General features: G+C 41.3%; 1 protein-coding gene across 1 annotated transcript; it reads left to right on the forward strand.

Moving 5' to 3' along the window:
- The first annotated feature begins 528 nt into the window (after window positions 1-528).
- Window positions 529-19,054, forward strand: LOC132095633 (secretin receptor-like). The gene is made up of 9 exons (XM_059500772.1): window positions 529-541; window positions 2,103-2,198; window positions 3,612-3,721; window positions 3,954-4,060; window positions 10,060-10,192; window positions 10,308-10,461; window positions 18,179-18,239; window positions 18,460-18,529; window positions 18,737-19,054. Exons 1-9 carry the CDS (start codon window positions 529-531, stop codon window positions 18,830-18,832), a joined length of 840 nt encoding a protein of 279 aa, XP_059356755.1. The 3' UTR covers window positions 18,833-19,054.
- The last annotated feature ends 4,140 nt before the right edge of the window (window positions 19,055-23,194 follow it).

A 23,194-nucleotide genomic window follows, 5' to 3' on the forward strand; every position in this document is an offset into this window, starting at 1 on the left:
ATTTACAAACCCTACACTTTTCCGGTCATTCATCAGACTGACAGAGAGAGACAGCGAAAGGGGCAAAAGGAGAGAGAGAGAGATACAAAAGTAAATTGCTAAAATTAGAATAAAAACGATTTAAAAATAGAAATAAAGCTATAATAGTATATTAATTCTAATAACATAACATTGATCTAGTTTATGAATCTAAATTTGGGACGTAAAGTTAATCCAATAACATACTGTATGATGACCCCTGTATGGATACCTACATTAACATTAACTGATATTTAGTCAACTTTAATAGCTTCCACTCTTCTTTAGTTTCTGTATTAGACCAACACTGTGAAATATTTTTCAAAGAATTACAAAGAAACAGCATGTAACACATTGAATTGAACGTTAAATTTTAGTGTAGAAAGACTTGAAAAGTATTTTCTTTTAAACATACTCCAATAATCTTTGTTTTACTTACAACCTCTATTTTAGTCTCAGTGTTGGCATAGCTAGAAAATTATATATTTATTATAAATATAAAAAATCGACATGGCATTTCCAGGTCTAGAAACTTTAGAAACTTTTACATCTAGGCTACCTTTTAAGATGTTTTAACTCAGTTTAATGGGCCTTGTGCATGAATCATAGCTATGGTGGAATAGAACAAGCTGGCTGCACAGTTCTCTAAAGTTGTGTGTCATTGCATTAAGATTTGTCATCACAGAAATTTAGGGGTCTAGCCAAACCGGCATGTAGTTAGAAGCTGGTGTTATTACTTACCAACTAGCTGTTTGTTCAACCAACTGCAAGCACATCTACTCTGTATGGTTTGATAAGCTGGAATAGTACATAATGTGGCTGTTACAATGTTTTATTTCAAGCTTTAAAAATAATGATTTTCTAACTTAGGAATTTGTTAAATGGTGCCCTCTGAAACATCATTGGTCTGCATAAGTTAATGTAAAGGCATTTTCAAATAGTCATTGAGTTAATAGTCATCCAAAAAGTCATTGTTTTATCACACTGCTATTGTAGCCTGTAAATCTTGTTCTCAAACAGCAATTCATACTTTCATAATCTAATTCATATTTACAAAATATGATTCACAAAAATTACATTCACAAAATGCACTACTCACACATATACAAGTGTGCACACAAAATATTCAGTATTTTTTACATTTAAGTCCATTAGTGCACTGAACAAAATTGTAAACATAACACTTTAGTTTTTGCCCCCATTTTTCATGAGCTGAACTCTTCCATGTACACAAAAGGCCTATTTCTTTCAAACATTGTTCTGTCTAAATCTGTGTTAGTGAGCACTTCTCCTTTGCCGAGATAATCCATCCACCTCACAAGCGTGGTATATCAAAATGCTGATTAGACAGAGCAATTGATGACATATCCGGTGAGTATGCTGGCCATGCAAGAGATGTTTTAAGCTTCCAGGAATTGTGTACAGATCCTTGCAACATGGGGCTGTGCATTATCATGCTGCAACATGAGGTGATGGTAGTGGATGAATGGCACAACAATGAGCCTCAGGATCTCGTCACGTATCTCTATGCATTCAAAATACTATCAATAAAATGCACCTGTGTTCGTTGTCCATAACATACACCTGCCCATACTATAACCCCACCGCCACCATGGGCCACTCGATCCACAACGTTCACATCAGCAAACCGCTCACCCACACAACGCCATATAAGCTGTCTGCAATCTGCCCTGTACAGTGAAAACCGGGATTCATCTGTGAAGAGAACACCTCTCCAAAGTGCCAGACACCATCGAATGTGAGCATTTGCCCACTCAAGTCATAATCATGCTGTCTAATCAGCATCTTGATATGCCACTCCTGTGAGGTGGATGGATTATCTTGGCAAAGGAGAAGTGCTCACTAACACAGATTTAGACAGATTTGTGAACAATGTTTGAGAGAAATAGGCCTTTTGTGTACATAAAAAAGTCTTAGATCTTTGAGTTCAACTCATGAAAAATCGGGGCAAAAACAAAAGTGTTGCATTTATAATTTTGTTCAGTGCAGATCAATAATTAGATAAATCTATAGTTATCACACTGTTCAGATTCGCTCTGAATTTTGTTGTACTCCCTCTCCAGGCTGCAGTGCTTTATGGGATGATCTGAACTGCTGGCCTCATGCTGAAGTAGGAGAGACTGTGTCACAGCCATGCCCCAGTTTCCTTCGGGTCAAAGGTCAGGTGCATCCTGGGTTTCCACAGACAAGCATTCCTGAATTCAATATTACTGAACCTAAAAAAAAGGCTGGTTTTGCCCAGCCCCGAATCTCCTGTCTCCACGCTGGTTCAGCCAAGCCCTGAATCTCCTGTGTCTCCGCTGTAGGGCTGGGGGATATTTAATGATATGATCATGCGCATCTAGTCAGTAAATCTGGTTCCGTGATTACCGCTAAATCGCCATCACTTGCTTTCAAATGGAGCGGCATTTAATAGACAGAGCCGTAGATCACTGACAAGCTACGCAATATCGCGTTCATTATCCCAGATGAATTGCCTTCGATAATGAACCAGCGGAGACACAGGAGATTCGGGGCTGGGCAAAACCAGCGGAGACACAGGAGAATTGGGTAATGCCTCCCCAAACCAAATCTACTAAATCCCTCTGGAAAATGTCCATAAGTTCCTCATAGTATGGTCCAGTGATCAGTTGCTGCTCATCCTCAGTGGTGGGCGAAATCCTCTTTGGGACCGTTCACTGGTAGGCATGCCTTACACCACTCGCTCAGGCTGGTGTAATAAAAAACACAAAGCTAGTGGTCTGGGAAGTGGGTAAGACAAGCCAGATCGATAAAGTCCTTTGGTGTGGTCCTCCAGTGAATGGTCTAACTTCTCCAGGCATAAAAAAAAAAAAAAGGAAAACGCAGCTAAACTTATTCACTTTACGGTCCGCTATTCTGTCACAAGTGTTGGTGTATAAGGCAAGCGCACGACGAAGGAAATATCAAAATAGTTATTTTAATGATCCACAGGAGAAAAACGGGCACATCCAAACACAAATCCAAATAATCTAACATCAATAGCGGACAAAGGAACAATAGAGAAAACAGACTCTTAAATACTGGGAACGTAATCTGGGGTAAACAGGTGTGGGGCTAATTAATTACCTAAACAAGAAAAGGAACATGACCAAATAAGGAAACTCCATAACTGTGACAAGTTGCTTCAGTATTGATCTTGAAATATTACAAATAATATGAATGTTACCCTTAAGTTTACTTTATAAAAATCTGTAAATTTCCCAGCAAATGAACCATGACGTAAAGGGAAATGATTTTACAATTATACTAAAAGGCCTTTTACTTGCTAAAAACGTCAGAAATAGCAATCAGATGACAGAAACATGAGTAGATTGTAAGCAACAGGCTCTTCAAGAAAAGTTTTGATAAATTAGATATTCATGTATCAAATATGATAAAGTAGCTCTATTTATAATCAACAACAAAATGAATGATTATTGGAGCAGTATATGATTATGGACTATATATGAAGTATTTTACAGTGAAGAGTACTGGGTGGTTCTTAGGGATAAACTGTTGGACGGGGCTGTAATTGTGCTGTCTGTTGTTTGTCTCGTGTGTGTTGTCCACAGGAGCGGTGATGAAAAACTGCACTGAGAATGGGTGGTCTGAAGTCTTTCCCCCGTACGAACTCGCCTGTGGCCATGGGCTTAATGACAGCTTTCAAATTCCCATTGACTTGGTACTATCAAAAATCATATTATGTTATATTTCTATATTCGTTTTCTTTCAGAAAAAGTAACAAACATGAAATTTAGCTACGGACAGATTACAAGTTAAAGAAGTAAATGCATGTACAAGGGCCAACAGCACATTCCTATCGTCATTTCACTGAACCAGTAACACAGAAACACAATAAATATATGAAAAATGTAAATGCTACATAATGTAAACTGATTTGTCTCTTCCCTTAGGAGGTCTCACATGAGTATTTCTTTTATGTGAAGATTATGTATTCTACGGGATATGCCATCTCTCTTGTCTCACTCAGCATTGCCCTCACAGTGTTGTGTGTGTTCAGGTAACAGACTGTGTGTGCGTGTGTGTGTATGTTTGATTATTCACATTATGAGCATATAAAGTGTAATAATAACACCGAAAAGTAAACAAAAATAAAACACGCTATGAAGTTGGTAAGGTGTTCTAGGTCGTTCCTTACTTGGCCCAAGTAAAAATAGTCTCCAAGTTTCAATAGCTATGTTTCCATACACACATTTTTGTGGATTTTGGGATACTGCATAAAAAAAACACTTTATGGAAATGCCCAGATGCACATAAATTATAAAAGTGCACAACTGATAACATGCACATTAGCTATGAAGGAAACACATTTACCGATGCGCATAAATCTTTGTGAGATGGGACGGCATCTCCCAAACAGCAGGCTCTGAAAATAAGATAACATGACCAGGTTTTCATGACCAGGACTCACTATGGAAACTGTGCTTTATTTAGAAATGTTTTTTGTGTTATTCCAATTTTGCGCATAAGTTTAATTTGTAACTTTGGGTGGAAACATAGCAGATGGGCATACAATGCGGGGGATGCAAACAGCAGTACAGACATTATTTTTATTTACAACATAAGGATTCACACATCGTCACATCACATGCGGCGCTTCAGGGAGAAAAACAGAATAAAACAACATATAAAGGAACAAAATAAATAGTCCTAAAATATATTTTACTTAAATAATTAACATACTGTATTAACAAAACCAAATAAAAACCTGTGCAACATATCTACACAAGCTCAAGGAAACGGGGAAGAATTAGAGGCTATACTATTATTATTATTATTTTTTTTTTCTTACAAAAGCTATTTGTTTTTATTGTGAGAGTACACAAATAAAAGTTAAACTTTTACAGTTAAATTATTCCGAAAAATAATGTCTCATTCTTATCTATATGACCAAAAATGACATAGTATTTTAACTTGTTTCTGCTACTATAAGGAAAAAAATCAAAGCGATCATGCCAGAGCTTCTCGTGGGAAATATTTGTATTAATGCTGAAAGAGAGAAGTATAGGTGTGTTTCAGTTTCTCTTTAAATGGATATAAATGGTGCTTTATTTGCGAAGGTTTTATGCGATATTCAAGTTAAATTCACACCATTGTATAGAGACATACAGTAGCTTATGATATTCTGAACTTTAAATAGGACTTAGGTTCCTCCTTCAACATCCTTCAAAGGGATAGTTCACCTGTCATTAATTCCCCTCAAGTAGTTCCAATCCTGTAAGACCTTCATTCATCTTCGGAACACAAATTAAGATTTGATCCTCCATAGATATATAAAGACTAATAAGGACATCATTAAAATAGTCCATGTGACATCAGTGGTTCAACCTTAATTTTATGAAGCTATGAGAATACTGCGGAGCCCCGCACATGACATGCAAAAAAAAACAAAAACAAATTGTTTGCACAATTTAGCAAATTGAGCGAACGAATTAGGAAATCTTGCGCACAATTTATAAATCGAGTGAACAAAATAGTAAATCGAGGGAACGCAATAGTAATCGTGTGCATGTTTAAGTACATTGAGGGAACGAATTAGTAAATCGTGCACACGATTTAGCCTAATATTTTTTCCTGCATGTCATGTGCGGGGCTCCGTAGAATACTTTTTGTGCGTTAAAAAATAAAATAAAATAAAATTTTAAAAATACTTCACTCAATGACATTTTAAAGGGTTAGTTTACCCCAAAATGAAAATGATGTCATAAATTACTCACCTTCATGACATTCCAAACCCATATTTAATTAGTTTGCACACAAATTAAAGGGGATATATGGTGCAATTTCAAGTTTTCTTTTCTCTTTTGAGTGTTACAAGCTGTTTGTGAATAGATAAGCTCCCTAAAGTTGCAAATACTGAAGTCTCAAATCCAAAGAGATATTCTTTATAAAAGTTAAGACTCCTCCATGCCCTCCTAAAATGCCTCATTTAAACACACCCCCACGTCTACGTCACGATGTAGGAAGATTTGCATAATACCGCCAAAATGTTTATGCAAAGAAAGAAGCCGTGACTTTGATTCTCGCTGTTGCTGCCGCTGACATGTTGTGTAGATGCTGTTTCATTGTGAAAGCGAAAAACTTTGTTTGACCTTCCAAAAGAGTGGTTAAGTTGTATTTACAACACTATTCCAGAACAGTTAAACTCAAATATTCAGACGTGTGCAGTGCTTTTTATGGAGGACTGTTTCCTGATCTGCTGGCTGTTCTGACTCACAGCCTGTAAGTATGTTTACATATTTAAAGGATTTGCCACTGATGATTCAAAGTGCTTGTTGTTTGTCATTTCTCTGATCAAAAATGTAGACATGGTTTTATGTGTACCTGGCTTTATACGCAACACAACACGTAAAAAGACAGTATAAGTCATAATAATCAGTAACTATGTCCCCACTGGATGCAACAAATGGCTCATTTGTAATGGGTTTTATTGTTTTTGTCTCGTCGCGCCAGGACACGAATCACAGTATGTTAAGGGGCGTAACATTTCTGTCATACAAAATAATATTCTTTTTATCAACATCATATGACCCCTTTAAGATATTTTTGATGAAATCGGAGAGTTATCTGACCCTCCATAGACAGTAATGCAACTGAAATGTTTCCTGGTCATGAAACATAGTAAGGGCATCTGTAAAACAGTCCATGTGACATCAGTGGTTCAACTTCAGTTTTGCGATGCTATGCAAATACAATTTTTTTTGTTTGCTCAAAGAAAACCAGGCGGCAAGGAAGTCGACCGGAAGTTGAAGTCGGCCGCGTGCCGCCATCTTGTAGCAGAACTTCACTTGCGTTAGCATTCCCATTGACTCCCATTCATTTTGGCTTCACTTTGACAGCGAATAACTTTACATCTGAGGCGTTTAAAGACTCCGTTTGTCCATTATTTATTTCTAAAGATACACGACAATGTATAAAGGGCTCCATTACCTTCTATGTTACATTATGGCCCCTTAGAAACAGTTTTTGTAAAAATAGGCTAACGATTGCGTCATAACCACTCGACTCTCTGTCGCATTACCGTACAGACAGGAGGAGAAGCTCGCAGGCAATTAACTTAATATGGCGTACTGGCGTTACATTTTAAAATACTATACAAAATAATTAATCAGAATACTTACTCCTGCTCACTCACGCCAAAGAACTCCCCGCTCAAGCTCGCCGTCTCTGCAAGATTAACGATGGCAGTTTTCACGCACAGCTACTAGACGATTTACATCTGTCAGACAGGTTGCTGACGTCACCAAGCTTAGTTTGAGTCTGCGCGTCAGAAACAGAAGTGCTAAAAAACGCTAAAAATGGGCTTCATTTGTCTCAATTGAGTTCCAATGGGGTCGCTGTGTCCATTTCTTTTACTGTCTATGAAGAAAACATACGTCTTCCGCCATTTTGGAGAGTACCCAAGAATGTAATGTGTGTAATAGGTTATTCACGCCCAGGGGAGAGCATGCGTATGCATTGTAATACTCTCTAAAATAGCAGAAGACGTAACTCGGAGGACCAATGTGCTTACTTCGTTTTTGGACCTGGGAACATTACAGTTGCATTGCTGTCTGTGGAGGGTCAGAGAGCTCTAGGAATTCATAGAATATCTTAATTTGTTTTCCAAAGGACGTACGAGACGTACGAGAATTGACATGAGGATTAGTAATTAATGGCATCATTTTCATTTTGGGGTGAACTAACCCTTTAAGCCTACATGCAAATTCTGAGATCCTGAGAAAATATTTAGAATGTTGAGATGTAAATGCAGAATTGCGAGAAAAAGTTTATATCTTATCTTGCCTGGTTTTTATGCTACTAAACAAAAATAAGTATAGTATCTTAGAAAAATAACTAGCTGCATGATTTGAGATATCTTACGTGTTCATCAAACAATGTGAGTTGAGTTATGCATTTTGGGATAGTGGAGTACCTTAAAATATGCACAATACTAAGGATTGTCACCTTAGGAAACACCAATGATAAAGAACAAAAAAGGCAAATAGGAATATTACACTTTCACATTAACAAAATATAGGAAATTACAGTTCATATTAAACGCACATAAACCATTCCATAAAATTTGTAATGGGTCATATGACGTTGCTAAAAATAACATTATGTTGTGTATTTGGTGTAATCCTATGTGTTTTGCGGTTTAAGGTAAAATAAAACAATATAATTTCCCACATACTGTATATTATTGTAGCTCCTCTATGCCCCGGCTTTCTGAAATGCGTAGATTTTTACAAAGCTCATCGTTCTGAAAAGCGATGTGTGGTCTGATATCCAGGTATCCAGTGCATTGTGATTGGCTGAATACCTCAAGCGTGTGATGTAAATATTATGCCTCCTTACCATACGGTCATGCTGTATCTCCCGACGCGATGAGACAAAACCAATAAAACCCATTATAAACGAGGCATTTGTTGCATCTAGTGGGGACATAACTACTGAGTATAATGACATATACTGTGTTTTTATGCATTGTGTTACGTATTGTGCTGCGTAAACATAAACCATGTCTGCATTTGTGATTGGAGAAACGACAAACAACAAGCGCAACTTTACACTGCTTAAAACTCGCGTTTTAATCGTCAGTGAAAAATTCTTTGAATATAAAAAAAAATTACTTAACGTTATAGGCTGTGAGTCAGAAGCCCAGACTGTCTTTGCAAAGTTGGAACGTCCCCACTTAAATAGAACAGCCTTTGAGCCACAGACACATTGTAGGCTGCTCTGCAGGTTCAGGAAACAGATAAAATAAAATAAAATGTGTCACACAGCGTCATACACTGCGTGCTTGAGTGAGGATTGGACGGTGGTATTGAGAATGGCACGGCTGTGAAGCTGATGTATTTCCTCAGCGACCAGCACAGATCAGCTCCAGGTATGATGAAGCAGATATCATCGTCTTTTAGAAGGCCAAACAAAGTAGTTTTTCTTTCACAACGAAACACACAGCATTTCCACAACATGGCGGCAACAACAATACTACAGCAAGAATTAGGCCTTCTTTCTTTGTGTGAAAATTGTGTTATGCAAATCTTCCCACATTGTGACATAGAGATGTGGGGGTGTGTTTGAATGAACCATTTTGGGAGGGCGTGGACAAGTCTAAACTTTTATAAAACATTTGAAACTTCAGTCTTTGCAACTTTACAGATCTTCTTTATGCACCAAGAGCAGTGTTGGGTAAGTTACTTTAAAAAAGTAATTAATCACTTTTACTAATTACATCATCAATATTGTATTTATATAATTTACTTATTACTCTATCTGAAAAGTAACTTGGTTACTCAAAAAAGTAACTTAATTATTCAAATCTCTGATTAGGCTACATCTTAACATCCCTATAAACCTTAATAGAAATTAAACTCTTTATTCATTTAATTGGAGTCATTTTATAAATATTTTACCTTCTTTAGTTAACAAATAGAAATACTCTGAATAACAACATATCTGAATATCAAAAAAAGCTTAAGAAAAGTTAAACAATATATTACTTACCTTAATTAGTAACATGTTACACCCAACACTGACAAAGAGCTTGTAACACTCCAAAGAGAAAGGAAAAATTGAAATCGCATCATATGACCCCTTTAAAAGCAACACTCTGCAGCTCTCACAGAAATCCTGAAGCACAGAGAAACTGTCCTCCAGTGCTTGTTCTGTTAGTGATAACAATTGTTAATCATCTAAAAAGAAGTTTGCAAATTTGACAAAGCAAATTTGTCTAAGCCTAAAGCATCGCTCTGCTAAACTCTGTGACATCAGCCAAAGAATTCTGCCTTTTGTGCTCCAAGTTACACAATGCAGTTACTTTGTACGGGCTGGCTTTGTGATGATAAAGATGTTTGACGTTTTGAAGTTTACAATCAGATAAGTTTAGAAAATGTCTAGTTTAGAAAAATCCCACATGCCACACTTAATTTACACACATTGTGTTTTATTCGTTTAAAAAACCTTATCCTCTCTCTAAATTTCTCTTCATCCTAACCCCCATCTCTCCTCCAGGAAGCTGCACTGCACTCGTAATTTTATTCACATGCAGCTTTTTTTGTCCTTCATCTTGAGAGCCATCTTCATCTTCATCAGAGATGCTGCGCTGCATTACTCACAGGAGTACTACCACTGCAACTCTCATCCGGTACACATAAACAACCACACAAAATACACATAAATGCATTACATCCTACATATTCATCATAAAGATATGTACAGATAGGTTCTCTGATCTGTTGTGTTTCCGGGGTTTCCCTCAGCCTGGCTGCAAAGTGGCACTGTTCCTGTCTAATTACTGCATCCTGGCAAATTACAGCTGGCTGCTGGTGGAAGGACATTATCTGCACAGCCTCATAAACCTCTCACTGCATTCACAGAAGAAACGCCTGCACTGGTACATCCTGCTTGGTTGGGGTAGGGTCCTTTCTCCTGAATGTATTGTGACACTTTATGGTTATCAAATGTTGGTTGATCATTTTTATTGTTAATATCATTCTCTGCACCTGCACTCTTAAAAATAAAGGTTCTTTATTGGCATTTATGGTTCCATGAAGAACCTATAATTAACCTTTTCATTGCTCAAAATGTTCTTTAGATGAATAAAATGTTCTTTACGCTAAAATTAAAATGGCTCTTTGAAGAACTGTTCACTGAAAGTTTCATTTTTTTTATTCTATGTCATCTTCAAAGCAAAACCTCCTTTTGGAACATTTATTTTTGAGTGTGTGGTTCCTCTGCTAGAATACCGGCATGAACTTAAAGAGGCCATGAAACCAAAATATAATATAATATAAAATAAAAAGTCATTCTACTATTAAAACATCCTGTAAGTTTCAGAACTCAAAACTTTGTCATTAGTCTAAAAACATCTTAAATTAAATCCAGTCGGCCAAAACGACAGCTTGTTCTACTCTATGATGTAATAGTGTGGTTAAACTCCGCCTCCACAGAAGAAGTATGTTTAGCCCCGCCCACCGATTTACTACATAGGTCTATGCAGAAACCAAATGATAAAGATGGCTCTGAAGACAACAAAATTAACCATGGCTTTACTACTATTTATGTCAGGGGTCATCAACTATATTTGTCAAAGGGCCAGAATTTTTGTCTGCAGACACTGTAAGGGCCAGATACTCGTAATATAAAATAAAATTCGAATTGTATCCTAATATGTTATTATTTGATATACTAATTCTAATTCCAAATTTATTTTATTTTTTACATATTACCTGTACTGCAGCAAGCCACCATGGGGCAATAGCGATATTTTAGGCTTCATTTTTGTGAGGATGTCAAGCTGTCCATCACTGTCACATGCAGGTCGTAGTTTGTGGAGAACACTAGAAGAAAGGCCTTCTGAATATATTACATATATAAAAATGGCACTCTCAAAGAGCCTTAAGCGAAAGGTTGATTCAGAGAACCGTAGTTTTAATGAAGAATGGACTGATAAGCACGTATTTATAGTGCCAACTGTTAGAAATGCTGTACCTGTGTATTCGAATATTCGTTCGGTGGGTTGGTATTCGATTTGAAAATTTGACATTCGAATATTCGTTTTTTTGTTTTTGTTTTTTAAATAAAAAATAGAAAAATAGAAACAAAATGTATTAGCATTTTTACCCGTTATTTTCAATCTAAATTAATCTCATTTTTAATTTAACTTAATTTCGTTTTTCTTTAAATTTCGTTTTTTCTTTATTTAAATTTCGTTTTTCTTTATTTAAATTTCGTTTTTCTTTATTTAAATTACGTTTTTTCTTTATTTAAATTGTTTTTTCTTTAAATCTACCCTTTACTGTGCCAATTTGTAAGTCAGAAAAATATTACCTTAATACTACCTTAAAAGTATTGCTTAATTTAATTTAAGTGTGTGCGTTTTATATCACTAGTGCAGTGTCCATTCTTGGACCAAGCCCTGCTCGCGTGAGGTGCGCCACTTCCTGCTCACGCTGTTCTGAGTAGTTTACTAAAAGTTTATTAATGCTGAATGTGTCGCGTCTCACGTGTCCATCTTTATTGCACCAAATGCGACACTTGTGAAGTCGATTGGATGAACGGTTCTCGAAATAATAAAAATGCAAACGGACATGCAGACACAGATTCTCTCTCTCCGATGCTTCGAATAGTCGATGTTCATTAGCCTACTACCGAAGCTCAAAAAATGGAATTTTGACCAGCCCTAAACTTTTTCCTCTGACAAGGCTATTCCTGAATTCAGTATTATTCTGGGGGCCGGATGGAAATCTCTGGCGGGCCGGATGTGGCCCACGGGCCGCCAGTTGACGTTGCATGATTTATGTGTTGCCCTTAATCACAGCTGCATCCATCTATGAGGAATATAGGCTGTCAAAGATACACTACTATTAGCCAATCACAGCAGTGGGTGTTTACTTCCTTAAAGGGTTAGTTCACCCGAGAATGAAAATCCGTCCATCTTCTACTCACCCTCGAAGCATCCTAGATGTATGTGACTTTGTGAACCGTGACTCATCTTGTCTGTCTCCTCTGCTTGAATAAAGCCTTGAGTTTACCCGCATCTGAATCCAGCCTGCTTTCTCCTGACAGAACAGTCTGACCCGATTATGGATTCAGCGGGATCTGATCCGCTTCGCTCGGCTCTCGTTCAACAGGGAGTTTTGTTAGGGCAGCATGCCACCCAGCTCAACACCACCACGCAGGATGTGGACGTTCTTAGTGCCCGAGTCTCCGAACTCCTCACACGGGTGGACGATCTTCAGCGAGAGGCAACGAGCCGGGGGCCCGTTCCTCACACCGGTATGTCACACGAGTCCGAACCCCATGCCAACAACCCGCCGGTCTACAATGGCGATCCTAACGCCTGTCAAGCGTTTCTCTCCCAATGCTCGCTGGTGTTTTCTCTGCAGCCCCGGCGTTACGCAAATGAAGAGACCAAGGATGCTTACGTCCTTACACTCCTCTCGGGCCGTGCCCGCGAATGGGGAATCGCCGTATGGAGATCGCGGGCTCCCTGTTGTGCCACCTTCGCGGATTTCAGTCAAGAGATGGCCAAATTGTTTGATCGCTCTGCTCAGGGTGACGAGGCGGCGGCCCAGTTATCACGACTGTCACAGGGGAGGAGCTCTGTCACTGACTATGCCATCCAGTTCCAGACTTTAGCTGCGGCATGCGGCTGGAATGAGAGCGCGCTGCGCGCTCTGTTTCTTGAGGGGTTGGATTTCGCCATTTCTGATGAACTCGCGGCAATAGAGCTCCCGCGGGAATTGGATAAACTCATTAATCTCGCGCTCCGTATTGAGGGTCGTCTCAGCCGGCGCCGCAAACAACGGCAAACACCCGCCCCGTGGCGCCACCTAGAGTCCTCTTCAGCCAGTTCAGCCGGCCGACAGCCCTCGGAGGAGTAGCCCATGCAGTTGGGTCGTCTACGCCTTACACCACGGCAGAAGCAGGAGCGTCTGTCGTCGGGGGCATGTCTATACTGCGGCAAGGGAGGCCACTTCGCCCTTCAGTGCCCGTTAAAAGCCAGGGCCCACCAGTGAGGGGGAGAGTCCTGGTGGGCACGGTTCTCAGCTCAAGCTCTCCTGCAGCACGCACTCAGCTGCCGTTCCAACTCTCCTTCCAGAGTCGTTCACACACTGGACTCGCCCTTGTGGACTCAGGGGCTGAGGGGAACTTCCTTGATGCTGCCTCTGCTCAACGTTGGAGAATACCGCTTATTCCTTTGGTTAGTCCCGTATCAGCATGGTCATTAGCTGGCCGTCCCCTTACCACAATCACCCACGTCACTACCAAGATAGATCTTCATATTGCTGCCAGCCATCATGAGCGGATTGAACTGTTTATTATTGATTCCCCTAAGGCTCCTTTAATTCTGGGACACCCATGGTTGCACAAGCACAATCCCCACATTGATTGGGTCAGTAATTCTGTTTTAGCCTGGAGTCAGTCTTGTCACGTGTCATGTTTGGGTGCTGCTTTTCGTCCTGTCTCTGTGTCTTGTGTTCCTCAGGAGGATCCCTCTGACCTGACTGGTGTTCCGGCGGAGTACCATGATCTTCGGGCGGTCTTCAGTAAGGCCCGGGCCACCTCGCTACCTCCGCATTGCCCCTACGACTGTGCCATTGATCTCCTCCCGGGCTCTTCTCCGCCTAAGGGTCGTTTATATTCCCTTTCAGGCCCTGAGAGAGAGACCATGGACAAGTACATACGTGAGTCACTTCAGGCTGGGCTCATCCGCCATTCCTCCTCTCCCGCTGGTGCAGGTTTTTTCTTTGTTCAGAAGAAGGACGGCTCCCTGCGCCCCTGTATTGATTACAGAGGTTTGAATGACATTACTATCAAGAACAGGTACCCCCTACCTTTAATGTCTTCTGCTTTTGAATTATTGCAGGGAGCTCGGGTCTTCACCAAGTTAGACCTGCGCAACGCCTACCACTTGGTGCGCATTCGGGAGGGGGATGAGTGGAAGACGGCATTTAACACCCCTTCGGGACACTACGAGTACTTGGTTCTTCCGTTTGGTCTTACCAATGCTCCAGCCGTTTTCCAGGTACTCGTCAACAGCGTGTTGGGTGACATGATTAATCAATTTGTCTTTGTGTATTTGGATGATATTTTGATTTTCTCCTCTTCTCTCCAATTACACACCCAGCATGTCAGACGGGTTCTCCAGCGGTTACTAGAGAACCAGTTGTTTGTCAAGGCGGAGAAGTGCGAATTCCACGCTGAGTCAGTTACGTTCCTTGGCCACATTATTTCTACGGAGGGGATCAAGCCTGATCCCGCTAAGATTGAAGCTGTCGCCCAGTGGCCGGTCCCTGACTCCCGGAAGGCTCTGCAGCGTTTCCTGGGTTTTGCCAACTTTTACCGGCGATACATCCGGAATTTTGGTCAGATCGCTGCACCGCTGACAGCCTTAACCTCCACTAAGGTGTCCTTCAGATGGAACCGGGAGGCGCAGGTAGCCTTTGACATTTTAAAGTCCCGTTTTGTCTCTGCACCTGTTCTGATGGTTCCAGATCCGGAGGCCCAGTTCATTGTCGAGGTTGATGCTTCGGACGTTGGGGTTGGCGCAGTTCTATCTCAGCGTTCCCTCCATGATGGGAAGGTTCATCCTTGTGCATTCTTCTCTCGTCGTCTCAGCCCTGCAGAACGTAACTATGACATCGGCAACAGAGAACTGCTGGCGGTACGATTGGCCTTGGGTGAGTGGCGTCATTGGTTGGAGGGGTCAGCGCGGCCCTTCTTGGTCTGGACGGATCACAAGAACCTGGAATAAATCCCTTCGGCCAAGAAGCTGAGCTCGCGTCAGGCCCGCTGGGCGCTCTTCTTTGCCAGATTCAACTTCACCCTCTCGTACCGGCCGGGATCTAAGAACACCAAGCCCGATGCCCTCTCTCGCCTGTTCGGTGCTCCGGGGGGGGAGTTTGCGGCCGAGGCCATCCTTCCTGAGGGGGTGGTGGTCGGGGCTCTTTCGTGGGGTATCGAGCAGCGAGTTGAGGAGGCCTGTCGAGGGGTGCAGGTGCCGGGAGAGTGCCCGGCGGGCAGGTTGCCGGTGCCGGCTGCGCTGCGCTCTGAGGTCCTTGAGTGGGGTCACTCATCCAGGTTAGTCTGCCATCCAGGTATTCGGAGAACGTTGGTCTGCCATCCGACAGCTTTCTGGTGGCCTACTATGGCCGCAGATGTTAGACAGTTTGTGTTGGCCTGCCCCACATGTGCCCAAAGTAAGCCTGTCAATCGCCCTCCTGATGGTCTACTGCATCCTCTTCCTATCCCTTCCCATCCTTGGTCACACATTGCCCTTGATTTCGTCTCTGGGCTTCCGCCGTCGAAGGGAAACACTGTTGTTCTCACGGTGGTGGATCGCTTTTCCAAAGCGGTTCATTTTATTCCCCTGCCCAAGCTGCCTTCCGCCCGGGAGACCGCCCAACTGGTGGTGGATCACGTCTTCCGTCTCAACAGGTTACTGGTGGATGTGGTTTCAGATAGGGGTCCCCAGTTCGTCTCCCGGTTCTGGAGGGAATTTTGTAGACAGATTGGGGCCTCTGCAAGTCTGTCTTCTGGTTTTCATCCCCAGACCAATGGGCAGTGTGAGCGGGCCAACCAGGATCTAGGAAGAATGCTCCGCTGTCTAGCATCCAACAATCCGAGTTCCTGGTGCCAGCAGCTCTCCTGGGCAGAATACGCTCATAACACCCTTCCTGCGGCCGCGTCAGGTATGTCCCCTTTTGAGTGTGCTGTTGGTTATAATCCACCTCTGTTCCCATCACAGGAACCCGACGCAGCGGTTCCATCCGCCCTGGCTTTCGTCCAGCGCTGCCGTCGCACCTGGGAGAAAGTCAGGAGGATTTTGATCCAAACCTCTGGCAGAACCAAGGCTGCAGCTGATCGTCGCCGGTCCTCTCCTCCTGCCTATGTGTGTGGTCAACGGGTTTGGCTTTCTACCAAGGATCTGCCTCTCCGGGCGCCTTCTCGTAAGCTGGCACCCAGATTCATTGGGCCATTCCGCATCACCAAGGTGGTTAGTCCGGTGGCGATCAGGCTCAAGCTCCCTCCTACTCTTGGTCGGGTTCACACGGTGTTTCATGTTCCCGGGGTCAAGCCTGTGTTCTCTTCCCCCCTTAATCCTGCTTGCAGTCGCCCCACCCCCCACCCCCTCGTCTTGTGGATGGATCTCCTACCTATACGGTTAAGAGATTACTCGATGAGCGGCACCGCGGCAGGAGGTTTCAGTATCTTGTGGACTGGGAGGGGTATGGTCCTGAGGAAAGGTGTTGGGTGCCGTCCCGGGACATTCTGGAACGGTCGTTGATTGAGGACTTCCGGCGGCATCGAGGTAGGCCCCTTCCTAGAGCGCCAGGTGACGCTCCTGGGAGGGGGGGGTACTGTCGGGTCTCGGGGCTAATCACCTGCCTTTTTGGTGTGTGTGTGTGTGTGTTGGGATGGTTTGACAGCTCACCGCGTCTGCCTGTTTGTGTTTTCCCCGCCTCCCTTGTTTCCCCGTTGTTAACCTTAATTGTTCGCCACCTGTTCTCTATGTCCTTCTAATTTTTTCCCCTTTATTATTCCCTGTGTTTCTCTGTGTGTTTGTTGGGATGGTTTGACAGCTCACCGCGTCTGCCTGTTTGTGTTTTCCCCGCCTCCCTTGTTTCCCCGTTGTTAACCTTAATTGTTCGCCACCTGTTCTCTGTGTCCTTCTCTGTGTCCTTCTATTGTCAGACTGTTGTTACTCGTACCAATAGCTCTGATCATCTAGCAGCTCTTTGTACTCACCTTGTCGTGTCCTCAGGCTCCAGTGTGTTTAGCTGATTTCTCTGCCCTTGTTCTTACAAGCCCAGAGCTCCTAGTAGCTTCCAGCTGTCATCCCTCCGGTTCGGCGGTTATACGTACTTCTGTGGAACATTACTCATCTGCTTTGACTCATCTGCTGCTCATCCTGTCACTGCGAGTGAAACCTGTGAAACGTGACTCATCTGCTACTCATCCTCTCACTACGAGTGAAACCTGTGAACCGTGACTCATCTTCTCTGTCTCCTCTGCTTGAATAAAGCCTTGAGTTTACCCGCATCTGAATCCAGCCTGCTTTCTCCTGACAATCTGAGTTATATAAAAAATTGTCCTTGCTCTTCCAAGCTTTTCAATGGGGGTAAGCGGGTGTTTGTTGTCAACAGTTCTGAAGACGTGAAATAAAGTCCGCACATCTGTAATAAAATGTCCCTCACATGGCTCCGGGGGTTGAATAAAGGCCCCCTGTAGTGAATCCATACGTTTTTGTAAGATAAATATCCAGATTCAAACATGGCCCAGAAGGGCGCGTGCTGCATACATCTTCCATCTTCTGCCTGCACATCTTCCAACAGTCAGAAGAAGTGAGAAAAAAGTGTTTATTATGTTTGAAATCTGGATATTAATCTTACAAAAATGCATGGATTCGATTCTTCAAAATATCTTGTTTTGTGTTTTGCCAAAGAAAGAGAATCGTACAAGTTTGGAACAACATGAGAGTGACAGAAATTGCATTTTAGGGTGGTCTATGACTTTAGATTAGAGCCAAACTTGTACAGTAAAAGATAAAAGAATTTGCATGAGCATGAATTATAGTGAATACATATTCCAGATATACAATTAAAGCTTAATTTTGTTCCCACAGGGATCCCGATGCTCATTATTATTAGCTGGAGTTTGGCCAAATACCTGCACCAGGATGAAGGGTACGTTCACAAACACTGAAAGTCAGTTTGGGTTAAAATTGAGAGTCTGACTCTTTTAAGCTCAGTCTGATCTCTCAAGGGACTTTCTTAGTTTATACCAACCTCCTTTGGACAACAACAAAAGATTATTTATTATATTTGTATTATGTAAGAGAGGCTATTTTAAACCATCATGGCTGTGCATGAGAACACTCAGTATGTTGTGTATGTGTGCTGTCAGATGCTGGGAGACGAGAGATCATGGCTGGATATGGTGGATACTGCGAGTTCCAGTCATCATTTTTATCACAGTAAACAAAGTTTGATTCGGCCAGCTTCTGGTCCATTCTCTCATGTTTAAAATGTGTTTTTACTTTCAAATGGCTCTGCTTACAAGTTTTTTTTAAAGTAATTATTCATAATACTGTCGTTCCATGTTTATAATATTTTTTAAATATCCAACAGTTTATGGAACAATGAACAGTCTTTTTAATTATCTCAAGGGAACTGTTTTTCAGGTAAACATGCTGTTTTTTCTGAGTATTATTCGGACATTAGTGGCAAAACTGAAAGCTCCTGACATGCATGGAAATGAAATTAATCATCACAGGTGAGAGATAATAACACGTTTGAGGTCACTAGCAGAATTGCGAAAATAATGAACATGACAAAAATAATGTGCATTTTTAATGGAAAATTATTTTTTGTTCTTTTGTTGTGTACGGCTTGGGTCACAGAAATGACATACTCCAGCTGAACAAACACAGCTTCGTATGATTGAAAAATCAATGAGTGCATAAAACAGATGCAGAAATCTTACTCATCATCCTCTTTTTTTTTTTATGGAGTAGGAAACTGGCGAAATCTACATTTCTCTTAGTGTCGCTGTTTGGGCTGCAGTATGTGCTCTTCGCCTTTTTCCCTGATAGAGTGAGCATGCTAACCTTCAAAATCTGGAATGTCATTGAGCTAGCATTAGCATCCACCCAGGTGATGATATCAATTTAACATATCTTCTTTATACAAACACATACGCACAGAAGCAGTCACAGCAAATCTATCTGTATAGCGCTTCTCACAACACACATTGTTTCAAAGTAGCTTTACAGAAGTTAATGATGTTAATGTTTATAATATCTTCATGCCTTATGGCACATGCAGCAGATTAGAGCTGACTGATAGTATAATTTACATTTTGCAATGACACAAGCAATTGAGTATTTGAGATATGCTAAAGTATATAATATTTACATCATCCTACGTGAGTTTGATGTATATGTTGATAAACATTTTATACACATATTCATTTATACATGATGTATATAGATTTTGTGTAAAATATATTGCTTTAAGAGATGCGGTTGACATTAGATTCCTTATATATATCCAAGTTCAAATATAAAGCTGTGCTATAATACTGTTTACATTTTTGCAATTATAAACAATCAGGCAGCCGAGGTTTGTTATATAGTATCTAGATATACAGCTTTATATAGGTGCACTGTATGTTTGTAGGTACAGCAGATTTAATAGGAAAAAATATTCAATAATGAATCCCAAACACTGTTGATTATTAAATTATCCATTTTGCCTTTTGCTTCTGTTTCATGTTGCGTTTGATATTGCAGGGTTTTATTGTGGCACTGCTGTACTGTTTTTTGAACGGAGAGGTGAGTGAATAATAATTTAAAAATAAATCGAAATTCAAATCAAATTATCTTGGATTATGCTTTCCAGGGACATTCTGAGTTTAATACATCACACATTTCCTGCACATTTTAGACTCGCTTGTCATTATCGGATCCTGCTCGAGGCATAAGAAGCAGGACTGTTCTGTTTTATGTTTCACGGGTCATTCTTAACAACTGTTGACCTTTAACTTTCCACAGGTACAATATGAAGTCCAAAGACGATGGAGACGGTGGCGCCTGAAGCAGCATTTCCATGGTGACCCCAGGGTGTATCACGGCTCCCTGAGTAACAGTGGCCTGCCGCTGACACAGGTCTCACTTCTGACACGTCCCAGCACACAGATCATCTGACCACAAGCACCCAACACCGCCTGAGATCACTCAAACCACAATCCAACAGCTAAAATCATGCACAGTCCATTATAAATACACAATCCCTCAGATTAACTAAAACAAACTAGCCATAACAAACAATTCATGAAAAAGATTGTATTTGTCTTGTATCTGCCTGTTCTTGGAGGTGTTATAGTATTATAAAACAAATGCATGTATCCAGTGATTATATAAATATGAGAAAACATCAATATTAGGTAGTGAGAGCACAATATGTGATATTATTTAAAGAGGTCATGACTTGAAGAATTAAATTTTCTTTAAACTTTTGACATAAGAGCTTATTTTACCAAATGTTAAATACTTTTCAGACTGCAAAAAGTCCTCCTCCCTCAAAATAGTTTTTTTTTCTGCAATATCCACAATGCAATCTCATGCTTTAACAGACATTTGCATCTACATCTAAACATGAACACAGAATTTACCTTTCCACAGCCGTCCAGAAGTGGTGAGCAGCGAGGTGACAAGAGGCACATCTCATTTCCTAATTTGTGTGTCCTCTTATCCTCACTATTTAAGAAATGAGAAGCACCCGAGGAATGAGATTTAATGACGTTGGCTAATCAAAACAATGGCTGTTTCTGAAAAGTCTTATGGTGTGTATACACTTGTAGTTTGGTACTTTTGGTCCAGACCATAAAAGAAGTGAACTTACTAAACATCTAAAACAGCTGCTGTTTACTGGGCTAAATGTGCTCGTTTTACATGTGTAGGTATGGTGTTGTTTTTACCTGGTTATAACTCACAAAGAGCTTATGGGATGTGTAACGAAGTCAAAACAGTGGCAGTGTTTCCTCCACTGAACACATGAAGATCTGCTATAAGGGCCTGACCAGTTTTAATGCTTGGACTGAAGTGTAAAGGCCAACATTGCTACTACGATGAAAAGAACCAGTTACAGTTCCTTTGTCACAATCTCATGACATCACATCCTGTTTTTGTTCGTTTAGATGTCGAACCGCAACCGTGCCTGTCCAAGGGTTTGTCCAAATACCCACACTTGTGGTCTTTTCACTTGACCACTTGTCTACTTACATGACGTATTTCCTGTATTTGATCCAAGTGTTTAAATGGGTGTGAAGTTCACAAGCGTGTGTAGCACTTTTTGAGTGGGTCTGAAATCGCACACTCTCTTGAGTAGGTACCTTTTATACTTTGCTACTGCAAAAAGAGTATGTTCTATATAGTCTGAATGTGTGTAGCATGAATTAATGTGGATGTACTACATTCATACATCTACAGTCACTGTCAAGTGACCTACCAGAGTCAGTTGCATCACTGCAATTCATAAATCCTCTCCCGTGGCCTCATGGGATAGTAAAGTGTCCACTGGATGCACACTTCAGAATCACACCGGTTGTAGTAGGTCATCTGGGTACTTTTTGCTACCTCTTTTATGAGTATTGTGAATTCAGACATACTTCTTTTGTCACATACTGTCTGTCGCCTACAATATGGTAATTTGTGGTTTCAGATGCAGTAAAAATGCAAGTGTTTACCTTGCTTTATTTTGATTTTCAATGCTTTGCATTTTAAAATAAACTTCTAAATGTCTGTTCAGTAGTAACTATAACAGATTAAACAATTAAGTTATTGTGTTAGTTTAGAAAAAGCATCTGCTGAAGTCTACTGCAGATAAACATATACATGCAGGGGTATAACTACAGTTCTGCCAATCACACCTCTCAGAAGATTTTAGCATTGTAATCAATATGTGTTAATGTATTTGGTCTTGGCAGAATAGATCTGCTGTGCTGCTGCTTTTGGTTATTACTGCTGCTGCAAAGCAAGTACAGGAACTTGCTACTGCCATTACATATGTATATATCGTGCTGTAAGTATTTAAGACATACTGATGCTGCACAAATAACATATAAATGTAATAACCCATTGCAGATTACAGGTGGAGCTGGGGAAGTTGGAATGCTTTCCCAGTGTAATGCTCTAGTTAACCAGCCATTTAAATGTAAAACATCAAGCTAACTGGCTGCGTATACAACATAAACCAATCAGCTTGTGCCAAGTAGTTTAATGCTGTGAATATCATCAGTTTGCTTGAATGACCCATCAGCCTGTGCCAATTGGAGTTCATGACAGAACTTGGCATGACACAGAACTTTGCAGACACACAGGAAACTTGCTCTCAAGTGTTGACGGACCTGTTTGGACTATTCCAGTACAGCAGACAGCTTAAAAAAAAGTGGCCCATAGAAACAGCTGCTAATAAAGGGCATCTAGTTATACCTGTATCTGTCCCTGCGTTCCATTCGGAAGGGCTCATCTCTATGCCCTAATCCCTTCAAAGGGTTTACCCTCCGGAGTGAGAGCTTCAAAAGGGTGTAGGGCAGGGGTCTCCAACCCTGCTCCTGGAGAGCTACTGTCCTGCAGATTTCAGCTCCAACCCCAATCAAACACATCTGTACCAGCTAATCAAGGTGTTCAGGGCTACTTGATAATTACAGACAGTTATGTTGGAGCAGGGATGGAACTGAAGTCTGCAGGATGGTAGCTCTCTAGGAGCAGGGTTGGAGATCCCTGGTGTAGGGGACCAAACAGCTGTTTCCTGAAGTTCCCTTAAGCGCCATCGTCCCGTCCCCACATGGAGGCGCCACCATCATGGAATGAACCAGCGCAAAGGAGCAAGGGGGCCTGAAGTGTCCATCAGTTCAAATCCTTCAAATCCTTTATTCTGAAGGGGCCCTTTGAAGTGACCAGTTTTGATCTGTTTGGCATGACCCTTCAAAATGGTGGCCATGATTGTGGGAAGTCGTGGCCTAGTGGTTAGAGAGTCTGACTCCTAACCCTAGGGTTGTGGGTTTGAATCTCAGGCCGGCAATTACACGACTTAGATGTCCTTGAGCAAGGCATTGAACCCCCAACTGCTCACCGGGC

Source organism: Carassius carassius, chromosome 19 (assembly GCF_963082965.1).
Source record: "Carassius carassius chromosome 19, fCarCar2.1, whole genome shotgun sequence".
Lineage (NCBI taxonomy): Eukaryota > Metazoa > Chordata > Actinopteri > Cypriniformes > Cyprinidae > Carassius > Carassius carassius.

Coding starts and splice junctions, on each gene's coding strand:
- LOC132095633 (XM_059500772.1), top strand. Junction 2,199..3,611: donor CAGTTTCCTTCGGGTCAAAG/GTCAGGTGCATC, acceptor TGTTGTCCACAG/GAGCGGTGATGAAAAACTGC. Junction 18,530..18,736: donor CAGTCATCATTTTTATCACA/GTAAACAAAGTT, acceptor ACTGTTTTTCAG/GTAAACATGCTGTTTTTTCT.